Source organism: Grammomys surdaster, unplaced genomic scaffold (assembly GCF_004785775.1).
Source record: "Grammomys surdaster isolate TR1022 unplaced genomic scaffold, NIH_TR_1.0 126178, whole genome shotgun sequence".
Classification (NCBI taxonomy): Eukaryota; Metazoa; Chordata; class Mammalia; order Rodentia; family Muridae; genus Grammomys; species Grammomys surdaster.
In genome coordinates this window covers 6,409,570-6,423,038 of record NW_021620984.1, presented here as the reverse complement: position 1 = coordinate 6,423,038, position 13,469 = coordinate 6,409,570, and the positions used below count along the sequence as shown (strand labels likewise).

Genomic DNA, 13,469 nt, shown 5'->3' with positions numbered 1-13,469 from the left:
GTTCTGAGCTCTTGGGGACAGGATTCAACTTCTTCCTGAAGCCATGGCATGAAGTTCAGACCTGATTGGATCAGATAGCATTTGGAGCCAGGGTTTATCAAAGCATACAGGGAAAAGTTGAGAGTTTTAAAGTTTCCTTTCTGAGCTAGGCATGGTGAGGCGTGCCTTTAATCCCAGCACTGAGGAGGCTAACAGGAAGAAACCATAAGTTTCTAGTCTGCTGCAGCCCAGTACCCAGGGATCACATCTCATCTGTGACTGAAGGGACTGAGGAGGCAGAAAGGAAAGGGGCTGGGACAGAGGCTGCAAAGGACAGAGGACCGTGAGGTGGGCCCCCAGCGAGGCCTGTTGGGTGGAATTGTCTCGTAGAACTGGTGTAACTCTTTTTTTTTGTTTTGTTTTGTTTTGTTTTTCGAGACAGGGTTTCTCTGTATAGCCCCGGCTGTCCTGGAACTCACTCTGTAGACCAGGCTGGCCTCGAACTCAGAAATCCACCTGCCTCTGCCTCCCAAGTGCTGGGATTAAAGGCATGCGCCACCATTGCCCAGCCTGACGTAACTCTTGGCTTCCTACTTATATCTTCTTCCTTATTGCCCATCTATTCTTCAGACTCTTGGGAAACCCTGCTGATTAATCAGCCTGCTTTATAGCTATAAACCCTTGCTCCAGGAGAAGACCAAGTTCAGGTGTGTGGAGGATCCCTGCAAGTGTCACAGCTGGCAAGGAAATGATTCTGGTGAGGTAAAAATGAACTCAGATCAGCGGGACTGGTGCTGGGTCAAACACTTCTGGAATCTCACACCAGGAGGTTCATTGCAAGCATATTAAAGTCGGTATGGTTCCTAAGAAAAGTTGCCTGGTGTAATCCAGTCCCCAATGCCCAGGAGGATTAGGGTCTGTCTGTATCAAGACTCATTGGCAGAATAGATGTGACTGTGAAGATGGCTTCTCTAGCTCAATGGCCTAGAATCTAGTGTGGCCTCTGACCGAGATAGCACAGAGATCAGAAGGCTGTCAAGTACATATGACATGTCTCCCCTGTTGACTGAGAAACAGAGGCAAAGCTAAAGATAAAGGTCTGGAGAGGGGGAGTCTGGGGGATTTGGGTGGGTCTCACTGCAGATGGCAAAGGTCATGCCTTCTGGGTGGACACAGGTATTCGTTTCTTCTTTGAGGAAGTGCCCTGTGGTGATTAGCATTCCTGGCGTCCCTATTGATCTCTGTGTTCTCTAGCAGTGGCATTGTTTGGGAGCTCATTCTAGAAATGCTGGTTTCTGATTTAGGAGTAGCCATAAAGAGTGGACCTTTGGGGTCGGGTAGTGTCTTGGGTAGTGGTAGGTCCGAGGCGAGGCCGTTGTTAATTATTGACTTGGAGGAGAAGGACTTGAAAGACTGGCAGTGACATGTGAGGCCTTGTCAGGGTATCTTTCAATAATTAGGAAATAAGTAGTTGAGACTCCATTTTTGTTCTAGACACCGAAGCTGTTCCTTAAATGGATCTCAGAGGTGTGCGTGCCTATCCTCTCCGTGACGTTTCCGTCGGGTATCTGGACATTAATGAGAGTGGAGGCGGAGGTGACCGTCCTCCTGGAGATGTGCCTAGACTTAGTGATTCTGACATCCTGGTAACCCAGGAGTAAACTCACTTAGATTCTGATTTGGGGAATAATCACAAAAAGTGTTGTTATCAGAACAGGCAGGATATTGTGTTAGTAATAACTGTAAATCAGCTTTAAGTTGGGGTGCCCCATCTCATGTTGGTTATTAATTGCAAGGTCATCCAAGAGCGGAGAGACCTTTCCTGGACTAGAAACAGGCTATCATTCCCCCCCCCCCAATCCAGATTTTATGGAACTTCAGTGTTTCTCCTCATGGCTCAGCAGGAGACTAATACCGTTGGGGTGACAGCAATGCCAGGTTGTCTGTGCAACCCTTAGGATTTGTTTAGTATCATTCAAATATGGTTTTTTTCTTTCTGTTTTCTTCTCTTTTCTGTTGAGTAGCTGTAATATTACCGATGTCTAAAATAGATGTTGTATGAGTCTTACATCGAATGAGATGGAAGTCAGAGCTATAAAATGGAATCTCTTAAATCTAACAAGGATGGAATACATCCTGTTAATTTGTCAAATTTGTCCTGAGAACCGCCTACATCAGACAGTGAGGATTAATCAAGCCCCAGTGAGAGAGAATTTGAAAAATACAGTTTTCTAATTATACAATCTTTACAGTGGGCCAAGGTTAATGCGGTTCTGAATTCTGACAGTTAGTAATAAAAAAAAAAAAAAAGAAAGAAAGAAAGAAAAGAAAGACAAGACCAAAGTGTATGAATCGCTTTATAATCGCCTGAAACAGGCACTGTGCTGGTCGTGGTACTTCATACACATTAATCTGGTATTTTAAGCAGTTATTCTTTTAACACAGTGTTGAGGATAATTAAAGGGTTTGTGTCACTCTGCGTGCTTATCGGACATTTGCATTATTTGGGGATGTCTTTTAGTTTTTTGTTTTGGTTTGGTTTTTTTTTGCTTAGCCATAGACATGGATGTTTAATTAATAGTGGGAAAATTCATCTTTTTTGACAACATGGACTGCCTATGACTAGTTTCTAAGCATTGTGTGTCTTAAGCTCTTTGTCCTGTTCTTGTGTGGTTCTAAAAATCTCATGAGATACTGTCAGCCTAAACCAGTCATTGTTGGTTTTGAGACCCAGGTAGGCTGAGGGGTTTGCTTCAGATTTTAGGTATCCCCATACCACCAAGCAAGCAAGCAAATCCTGGTTATAATTCATTTAACTGATTTTGTGACTTGCTGGGTTTGGTAGTGCATGTCTGTAATCCCAGGACTCCGGCTGAAGAAAGGATTGAAGATGGGCTCAGGCTGTGTGGTGAGTGCCAGTCCAGCTAGGGCTGTATAGCAAGACAGTGTTTGAAAAACCAAAATACCAAGTGGGGGGGGGCACGACACAGAGAGAGAGAAACAGAGAGAGAGAGAGAGAGAGAGAGAGAGAGAGAGAGAGAGAGAGAGAGAGAGAGAGATACAGCCAAAGACGGACACACTGTCTGGGTGGGGGAAGGGGGACTAGGACTCAGACCGGGTAGAGTGGAGGAGAGGGGAAGGGCCAGGGAGGGTAATAGGTAATAGAGGACTAGGTATGACTGAGGAATGTTCTATGCATGTATGAAAAGGGCACAGTGAAACCTATTATTCTGTATAATTAATATGCCCTAACCCTCCCAAAAAAATTGGATAGAAGAAAACCAGAGGTTATATCTGCATTACAATGAGACAGCTATTTTTAAAATTAGAGTAGCAGTTATTGAAATGATTTCTTCTTGAGAAAAAAGTTGATGTGCGGCATGTCTGACCTCTGCTGCGTGCATGAGGGCCAGGTACGGGTGTAAGGGAGAAGGGACTGGAGTTAAGGGAGGCCACCACTTAGCACCGAGAGAGCGAGGGCTCCAGCCTAATGCAGGAGAGAGCCAGAAGGCACTGTGTACTGGATATTTTAGAATTTGCTTTTAGCATTTGTCTCTCTGTCTGTCTGTCTGTCTTTCTCTGTGTGTGTGCTCACAGGTGTGGGTTATGGCTCGTGTGAAGGTCAGAGGACAGCCTCAGGTATTTACGGATAGGAAGACACCTTCCACCTGAGCTGCATAGGCCAGTCCAGCCGTCCAGGGGGCTTCTAGAAATCCACTTGTCTCCTCTGCCACTGTCCTTGAGATTACAGATCTGTGCCACTGTGTCCAGCTTTTATGTGGGTCCTGGGGATCTGAACTCACACCCTCACTCTGTCAACTGAACTGTCTGCCAGCCTGTGTTTATTTTATTAAGTTGGAAATACACTTTCCCAGAGCTGCTATTAGTCATGCAAACAGAACACTCACCCCATCGAAAGCTCATAGGCCTTCTAAAGGTAAGCTGTACCTCAAGCACTGGTGCTGGCCCCTGTCGAAGGTCCCTTCTCCGTTCTGTCTGCTCTAAGGAAGACTTGAAAGGTTCGAGGAGAGATCTCCAAGGCCAGGACAAGATAGGCCCAGGCCAGGCATGTGATCCTGAGCAAGCGTCATGGCTTGAAGCAGCGTTGGGGGTTCCCTTTGAGGGTTCCCTGCTGGTGATGTGTGTAGATAGCTAAGAAATAAGTCCCAAGCATTCCCCTCTGGTGTGCACTGAGCAGACCGGATGCACGATTATCACCTTGATCTGTTGTCCTTCCCTAAGTTAGGGTTTTATGGCTGTGAAGAGAGGTACCATGACCCTGGCAGTTCTTATATAAAAAAAAACATCTAATTGGGGCTACCTTACAGGTCAGAGGTTTAGTCCATTCACATGGTGGGAAGCATGGCAGCACGCAGGCAGATATGGTGATACAGCGGTAGCTGAGAATTCTACATCCAGGTCATCAGGCAGCAGAAAGGGACTGAGATACATTGGGCCTGGCTTGAGCTTCTGAAACCTCAAAGCTTACCCCTGGTGACACACTTTCTCCCACAAAGCCACACCGGCTCCAACAACAAAGCCACATCTCTTAACGGTGCAATCCCTGTGAGCTTATGAGGGCCATTTTCATTCAAACCATCATCGACAGCGTGGGGGCCCCACGGATGTAAGAAGCTTAAAGGAGTGTCAGTGATACAGAGGCTGTGGAGATACCCTCTTTTCCCCACCTGAGAGTCAGACGTTAGGCTGAAAAGACACAGGAGCAGATTTGAGACCCTGAACAGAGGGACTGTGGGAGTGGGACTGAGATGGGAAGGTCCCAGGGGGTCCATGTCCCCCCCCCCCACACCTCCGAGTTGAGGAGTCTCTGAACCTGCTTATGTGTGCCCAGGATCCTAGTATTTAGATAGGCCTCGGTAGGGAGGGTGTTCAGGGGAACAGTGTGTTATGGTTTCTGAAGTTAAAGGGGGTGCAGGACTGGGCTGGAGCACCTGTGTGGTCTCTTCTGTTGTCCTGTTACTGTGACTGTGTAGGCTTCTGGGCTGTGAGCAGGTCTGACAGCCGCTCCTGTTACCCAGCAGACCTCACTCTCACCATCCGAAGGATCGAATTGCTTATCAGTGACTTGATGAGATACAGGACGGCTGTTTAGAACTCCTGTGTCCTATTTCTGTAAACCGCCCATTTCCTGCTGTGTCAGATGTTACCTGAGGTGATGTTGCTTAGGGTGGTTTTCACTAACGAGCCTCAATTTCTAATGATCAACTTTGTTCCAAACTAGACAAAGGTAGCTGTAGTCGCTATGACCCCAGAATGCTGTGTAGTAACAGATCAGAGATGGTTCCAATGTTAACTCCGGCCCCAGCACAGAACACGACTTAATTGGGAAAGCCCCATTTCTGATATCTGAGCGAAGAGATTTTTTGATATCTGAATGGAAGAGAACTTTTGTACTTTCCCAACGTTACCATCAATAATTGGGATCTGCATTTTCTCCTTTATTTATCCAATAAATACTTAACACCATTATGTCCCTGGCACGGCATTAGACTCTGGGGGAAGCTACAGAGAACTTAGAGGGGTAGGCTCTGCCCCCAAGGGGGACATAAAGGAAACAATTACAGCTAATTGTTTTTAACTCTGAACAGTGTTAATGCTAGCATACTGTCATCTTGGTCACCAGGGGAGAAGGGACTGTGGATACCTCTTGAAGACCACGTGGCCACATGGCCACTCCAACCCTTTCTGAGCGTTCCTTGCTCCTTGTCTTCCCATGGCTTCTTCTCACCTGGCAGTGAGACTTGGGGGACAGAACTCAAGTCCGTCTGGCCAGCTGATGCCCTCTGATGGTCTGTGATTTCACGAATCACAGATCCGTTTCTTTAACTCTATGGATTGCCAGCGAGTGCTTCTTCTCACTCACGGCAGAGAACGCTTGATACATGGGATTGATTCCTAGTTTGAAGATGTAACTCTGCACCAACATTTCCTGAGAGACCGCTTGCCTATATCTTCCTGATAAAACCCCGACCGGCTAGTGTGCCGATCGTCCCTATCCCATTCGACACCAGGAAGCTGGTCCTTCATCCCCTGAACAGATTCTCAGTAAATGTGCCTGACTACATGAGCATGTCGTGGTTGGAATGTGCATGGTTCTTACCTTCAGCCGACAGTGTTGTGTGTGGAAGCTGCTGGCTGGAGATGGAGGCAAGAAGACGTTCTTGAGGGGACCCGTATTTGTTTGCTAGGAGTTATATACGGTTTTGGACCATGGCCAGAGACTCGATTCACTCTACAGTTGCTTATATTAAGTATCTGTGTGCCTAGTATATATTGGGGATCCCAGGGAATCCCATAAAGCAGGGCTTTCCAATTTGTTTGCACACCTGAATCATCCTAGGATTCTTGTTGAATTAAATATTTAATAAATCCCTCTGGCGGATTTGCTACCTGCTCAATGGTTTGTTGTCCTGGATGAAAGACACACTCCCTGGGTTGGCCTGGGTGTGTCCTAGCCTTAAGCTTTGCCCCCCCCCCCCCCCCGAATCATATGTGTCAAACTAGCACAAACTTCTAGCTCAGTTCCGAGTCTCCTCAGCCTGGGAAGGAACCACGTGGCTTGTGAGAAACCCATTCTCCCTGCCTCTTAATTTTAATGGGAAGGCATGCGTATTCCATTTGGGAATCTCCAGTTAATTTTTAAAAGAGAGTTCTTGCCAGACACATAAGAGCCATTTGTAGAATTATATATATATATATATATAAATTCCGATAGCGGTTTTGCTACCTGCCTCAATGGTTTGTTCCCAAATGAAGGACACTCACCAGCCTTGATTTTTTTGATATGCCTTAAACAGCGCAAGAGTTGGGCCACTTCCTAACCTCTGCAAGGTTTATCCAGCTCTGCCAATAATCCTGAGTTATTAGTTACTAAACTCTTCACCTTGGCTGCTCTGGACCCAGTTTGGGCAGCCCTCTTGGGCTGAGCTCTCCCGGTTCCTTCACATGGTGACTCTGCCTCCCTGTCCTCCACTCTTCTCAGGCATGGAGTCTCTCCTGGCATGGTGGATCCATCCCCCTTTCCTCCTCCAACTCCTCTTTCTCTTCCCCCCTTCCTCCTCTTCCTCCTCCTCCTCCTCCTCCTCTTCTTCCTCCTCTTCCTCCTTTTCCTCTCTCCCAGTCCCAATCCTGGGAAATTCCAAAAACCTGCCTCTGTCTTTCCCAGCTATTGGAAGTTGACATTTTTTACTTACTAATCAGAACCAACTGAGGACAGGTTCTACATGCAGAGGCTACAGGCAGTTTTGGTGACCCAAATTGACATTTGAATACAAGCAGCGTTAGGCCAAACCCACTCTAGATTCTCTTAAAAATCTTAGACCATCACTCTGCATTACGGAACAGTGGAATCTCTGGGATAAATGTCCGGGTCCTTGTTCTAAGGAGTGTGCAAGAGAGTTGCAGATAACACACCTAAGCCTTCTGTAGTGATACACAAGGGCCAGCAGTGTAGGAAGCCTGAGGGGCAGGCTGAAGGGTTCAGAACTATTTCTGTCCTGATGTTTTCTTTATTTCACTTCCTGTGGATGGGGAGTAGCAGCAGCTAGCTAAAGGGACTGGGAACCAGGTCAGCTTTGGTAGGTGTGGGAGAGAAAGGAGGACTCTTCCTTTGACCTTGAACTCGGGCAGCAATGCCTGCACGATCCTCTGGAATCGCTGATGGGATGGATTTGTGTTTCGAGAACTTGACCCTGCGTTACCATTAAGTGGAAGCGCATGTTTTGAATATAGAGAAGTAGCTGGTTGTCCGCCGACTGTTTGTCTTTCTCTTGTGGGCTGAATATGATGAGGGGAGAAGATCCCTGAAGATAGAAGCTCTCAGCTTCGCTTCTTGTTCTTTGCCCGGTGCCTTCGTAACAGCCATGCCGAATATCCCTGTGTGTGCAGATCAACACACAAATGAGCCATTTTATGTGGGCAATTTAATACCCCAGGGTCTTGTGGAGCAGTGAGGTATTGCTTCGCCTAGGGTGGGTGAAGGTACTTGACCTCAGCCCTTCCTGGCTGCTCTAGGTGCTAACAAACCAAGGCCAGCTGTCGGAGCAGTTTCCTCTTCCCTGGCAGTCACCACCCAGACAGAGCACGTGGCCCATGTTTGGTAGTTGCTGTTTCTGATCGATTTATTTTTATTGAGTCTATTCTATGCTGTCTCCAAGGTGGTGACAGAAATACGTAGTAAACCTTTCATGAACTACAGCCCAAGCAAGCCCTTCTTCTCTTTCACAGTGTGCCACGCCGAGCTGAACGCCATCATGAACAAGAATTCGGCTGACGTGAAGGGCTGCAGTATGTACGTTGCCTTGTTCCCGTGTAACGAATGTGCTAAACTCATCATCCAGGCAGGTAGGAGGCGGGCCTTCGCATTTGTTACCTCTGCATTGGAGCCTGCGGAGCTGCAGCTCCCGTGCAGGTGTGTGTGATCTTACATTGAGATTGTTTAGGTCTAAATTAATTGCACTATCAACTTTGCAAGATATTTCTCGTGTTTTGCTTTTGAGTGGTGCCAGGTATTCCAGGACTAATTGCATCCTCTGTGATTCTTAGCGTGTTTTTAATTTAGTTTGCCACTTCTTAAAACTGCAAGCTGCCAAAAAAACAACACAGGCATTGAATATAATTACCGTCAATTTACCGTTCTCTGACATATTGTGCATAGATTAGGGGGAGGGAGGGGGGTGAACTTCTGTCAGAAACAAGGTCAGCTGGGAGTCTGTATATCAAATTTTAATTTGTATCTAATACGTGGTAGATACGTGAGGATCTAAGCATATCTTTGCATATAAATAACATGAAGCGCAAACGTGATTCTGAGCTTCTCTTTGTATGTTACAGCTGCCGTAACCTACCATGCTGTAGTCTGTCTGTGGCACCTGTTTTTGAACTGTCACATCTAAGAATGAGCTGTGCTTTATCTCCATAAAGCTCTCGGTGTGAGATTTAAAGACTTAGCCTGTTTAGCCAGATGTATGGGTTAAAGGGACTGTTTATCACGAGCCCCTGGGTGTCGGATCAGAAGTGGGCTGCTAGTGGACCACAGGCACCGTTAAGAACACTATGGGCGTCTGTGCAGCTGCTGCCGTTAACCTGTCCTTTTGGGGTGCTTCCTTTGCTGGTTACAGGTAGAGAGGTTGACAGCGGAGGCAGGCACGCACTGAGTAGTGTGTGACCTATGTGGTCAGCCGGCTCATCCCTTCTGAAGGGAGTACAGAGTGGGCTTCAGGATAAGATTCCTGGTTCTCAGGCTCCTGCTACCTAGAGAGATCATACAGCAGATACGCCCTTCATGGAGCTGCGCTAAAGTGATGGTGGAGCCTTTCTTGTAGGTTTAGTGCTACTGATCTCTGGATTAGCCAGCACCCTCCGCTCCCCACATTAGCCTCTTGAGTTGAGTAGTTGCTTTGTGAATAAAGAATACTTCCTTACCTGAAGTAAAGAAAACTTGTTAATTGGATCAAGGCTTGACTGTTTGACATGTCTTCCTTTTGCATTTGTATTTTAAAAAAAAAATCCATAAAGACTGGAAGGTGGCTTTATACAGTCCCCTCTGCTGTCCTGGGAAAACGCAGATGAGTATTTTAGTGACTGGACATTGTCTTGAAGCTCATTGGAAAAGGGTAATTAATCATAGGCACGGGGCTCTGTCTCTCTGCCTGTCTTCTGCGGTTTCTGTCTGTGCTTATCGCCCACGGTTACCTTTTCAGGTATAAAAGAGGTTATTTTCATGTCGGATAAATACCACGACAGTGAGGAGACAACGGCCGCCAGGCTCCTGTTTAAATTGGCTGGGGTTACGTTCAGGTAGGTCAGGGGACCTGGTGTAGAAATGCATGTAGCCCAGCCTGAAGTTTAGCGTCTCCCATGAGGTTTGCCTCCCACACGGGGCAATGTCTTTGGAAATGTGATGGCACAAGCCTCTGAAGATTATTTTAGGTACGGAGTAATGCCAGAAGTATCTGGAGACAGCCTGTTTAATGATTATATTTTAATATTAGTGACTTTCCGTGGCTTAGACTAATTATGCAAGTAGCAAGAAATTTAAAAATTTACCACTTTTGGGCTGGCACTGCTGAGCCTTTATGAATTTTGAATACATAAGGACTCTAGCAGGGAGAGTTTAAGATAAAAGCAGCCCGCCAGGGTGAGACACCAGGAATTCTTTTCTGAGCAACATTTTGAATTAAGAGCAGAAGCCCTTCCGATTGCTACGATTGTCTTTGCAGAGTAGAGATTATGTTTTACTCGCAAGCCTTGCCATCTTTGATGAGTGGCCAGAGATCGTTTTTAGAATGGGAAACTTTGCAAATCGTCACTTGTTTCTGGCCAGCAGTGACAAGACTTGTGCAGTGGGCGACTTACCCCCTTCCTTGTCCTCTTAGAGACAGGAGATATTTTGTTTTTGTTTTTCTGAGACAGGGTCTCTGAATGAACAGGCTTTCCCTGAGCTTGCTATGTAGCCTCCTGCCTCAGTTTCCCAATGACGGCACCCGCCATGCTCAGCTAGAAACAGGATTTTTGTGTGATACATGTCCTGAATTATCGTGCCTTGTGTGCCCTGGTTTGCTTTCTGTTTCTTTGATAAAACACTGACTGAAACTGACTCGGAGAGGAAAGGCTTTCTTTGACTTTTGGGGTACAGTCTCACATTGTGGAAGCCAGAGCGGGAAGTCAAGGGAAAAACAGGCAGGAACTGAAGCAGAGACCATGGAGGATGCTGCTTGACATGTTCTTTTGTTTCCTTGTTTTAGAAAGTCCCCAAGTGTCTTCCATTATTGTAGACATGTTGAAGACAGAGATTTAGAGAACTCATTATATGCATTTGTAGAACTTGATTTTAGAAAATCTGCCCTCATTTCAGCGAGTTGTCTTTCTGTGTATCCGGTGCAAGAGAAAATCTACTGTGTTTGCTTTAGAGCAACTCAAGTTGGCTGCAGGAATTTCCTAGAAAATAAGATAAATACGATGTGGAAACTATAATCGGGTATCGTGTTGTGCTGCTAACTTGTTAGGAATCCTTTGACTCCCGGATAATTCATGAACTCCGATAGTTGAAGCACGCACAAGCCAGGCCGCCCCATGCCTCGTTCTTGTCTCGGTCTCTTCTGCTCCGTGTTCTGCTCGGTATGGTGCGCTCTAATTGGCTCCTATAGAGATAAAATACCAAGAGAATCCCAGGGCATTTTTTTTCCTTCTGCATTGGAAATACAGTTTAAGCTGAAATAAACAAATTGCTCTAACTACTCATTGGATAATTCAATTCCTTTACATATTTTGTTTTTCACCTTTAGAAAATTCACACCGAAGTACAGCAAGATTGTCATTGACTTTGATTCGATTAATAACCAACCGAGTCAGAAGCCTTAATGAGTTTCATCTTGTTAAAGCCCCAGAAGAAGATAACACACACACACACACACACACACACACACACACACACACACACCACACACAAGGGCTCCCCAAGCCTTTCATCTTGAAATCCCACGTAACTTTTTAATAGTACAGCACACAGACATCTAAAGAATATGAAACTTTAAATCTTCCCTACCTTCAAGTGGATCTACATGTCTCAGCTGTTGATGTAGTTTGGAAACTGAGGGACGGTCCACGGGAACTGGAGTGAAGGTCTCTCCACCTCCTCAGAGCCTGTCTGCCTGGAATGAAGATGGTTGTACCAGAGAGAGTCAGCTCTGTCATCCAATGAATTTCGACAGCCGCTCCTTGCTGCCACACGGGCTAGAAGGACATACAAATAATTGTTTCTCGTTCTTAGCAGGGATGAGCAGGCACACTGATGTGAACATCTGGCCCAAATGAAGCATACCCTATCACGCCCTTGGAAAAACAAATAGGACCAAACGAAGCTAGCGTGAACCTATCTGCTACAGGGGACCTCTCACCTGGTCACAGGTGACCTCAACCTGTGCCCTCCTGGTTGAAGAGGGCACGTGTCCTGGTACATGATCCCCTCAGTACATTGTCCCCTCAGTTCCTACTTTCCTGCCTCACAAAGAACAGTAGCACACTATCCCCCTGGGGGGTAGAGGACCCCTGCCGTTCCAGCTTCTTATCCTTGGTTTGTTGGCCACATAGCACTGTAAAATTTATCCGAGGAATAAGTAGTTCCTAGAGGAGACAGCTTATCACTCCCCCTAGACCAGGCACTGAGCAGTGACAGCTGGAGCTGTATGGATGGGTGGTGTGGGACGTCCCCCATCCCGTGTCTCCTACTGTGTGGACACATGTCACTCCTGTTATACACACCAGCGTGGTTCATTTCCAAGGGTGCCCTACAATCAGGGAGCACATTAATTCCTGTCCTATAAGAGGATTGTGGGAAACTCTGGGTACCTGGAGGTGGTCCATGCCAGACCTGCTGGGATGCCCCTCATTTGTGCCTTCAGCCACACAGGCAGCATCCTCCTAGTGCCCCGTTGTGGGGTGCCCCACTGTGTACTGTTTTTAATTTCATGTAACTTCTAGCAAACAAGCTCAATGTCTTTGATAGAATAGTTTCTTTATCTTAAAGACTGTTCCCATTTTTATGGTGCTTGTTTTTTTCATGGGTTTTTATTTGGTCTCTGAGGTTTTTTTTTTTTTTTTTACATTCTGGAGCATTTTTTTTTCTTTTGTAATTTGGATCTTTGCCAGTATTATTAAAATTTTATTAAACTCTACCAGCACCAAAATGTGTTCATTTTTATATTATTATATATGCTCAGTTCTGCTTGTGTTATTTCTGTATTGTCTCCAAAAGTATATTACACAGGTTTGTGCTCAGAAAGTACAGGAAGTATAAATACCCTGTTCTCTCCAGGATTGGGGGTTGGGGTTTTCATTGTAGTCTTTTAAAATTGGGGTTTGGTGTGGGGGGGGGGTCACATGTAGGGGTCAGAGTACAACTTCCTAGCTGTTCTCTCCTTTCACCCTGTCATGAAGCAGGCGATTCTCCTGTGAGTTCTCTCTGTCCACCTTGCTCTGAAGGAGACGTTTCTCCTACATTCGCCCCTGTTCTGCAGACTCACGTATTCTGTTACATCTGGCTTTTGGATGAGTTTCAGGGATTGAACTCAGCCTTGAGCAGCAAGTGTTTTTACCAACTGAGCCATTTCCCTGTCCTGTGCTGCTCCTTTGAGGCCAGATTTCAGTGATGGGGAAAAAGCCCTGTTGCCACCCAGATTGCATGCCTGTTCTAGTTTGTCCATAGGAATGACAGGTCTCTCTGATTGGTCTGAGAGGTCTGACATTTTTTTTCTTTTTTTCCTCCTCTATTTCTTTTCTCCAAACCACTTGCTCCAAAGTAGGACAAAAGTAGTGACATAGAAGAAAGAATTCAGAAAAGAGACAAAGATTGTAATTGTTATTACATATTAGAAGTTAGTTGTAGGCCTCGTTTGCACAGGGTAATCTTTGTGCGGTGTTTGCAGATAGGACTAGGGGCTAGTCAGCCATTAGTACAGTTAGTTAATTTT

General features: G+C 46.0%; 1 protein-coding gene across 4 annotated transcripts in view; it reads left to right on the top strand.

Annotated features, from left to right (window-relative positions):
* Positions 1-12,595, top strand: part of Dctd (dCMP deaminase) — a 30,407-nt gene extending 17,812 nt beyond the window's left edge. For 3 of the 4 annotated variants that reach the window (XM_028757671.1, XM_028757669.1, XM_028757670.1), the window contains exons 4-6: positions 8,227-8,343; positions 9,702-9,798; positions 11,286-12,595. In XM_028757671.1, coding sequence (XP_028613504.1) covers positions 8,227-8,343; positions 9,702-9,798; positions 11,286-11,361 — 290 coding nt within the window. In that variant the 3' untranslated portion in view covers positions 11,362-12,595. Of the gene's footprint in view, positions 1-8,226; positions 8,411-9,701; positions 9,799-11,285 lie in introns of all 4 variants that reach the window. The other variant, XR_003710069.1, reaches the window with a different exon arrangement.
* Positions 12,596-13,469: the final 874 nt, after the last annotated feature.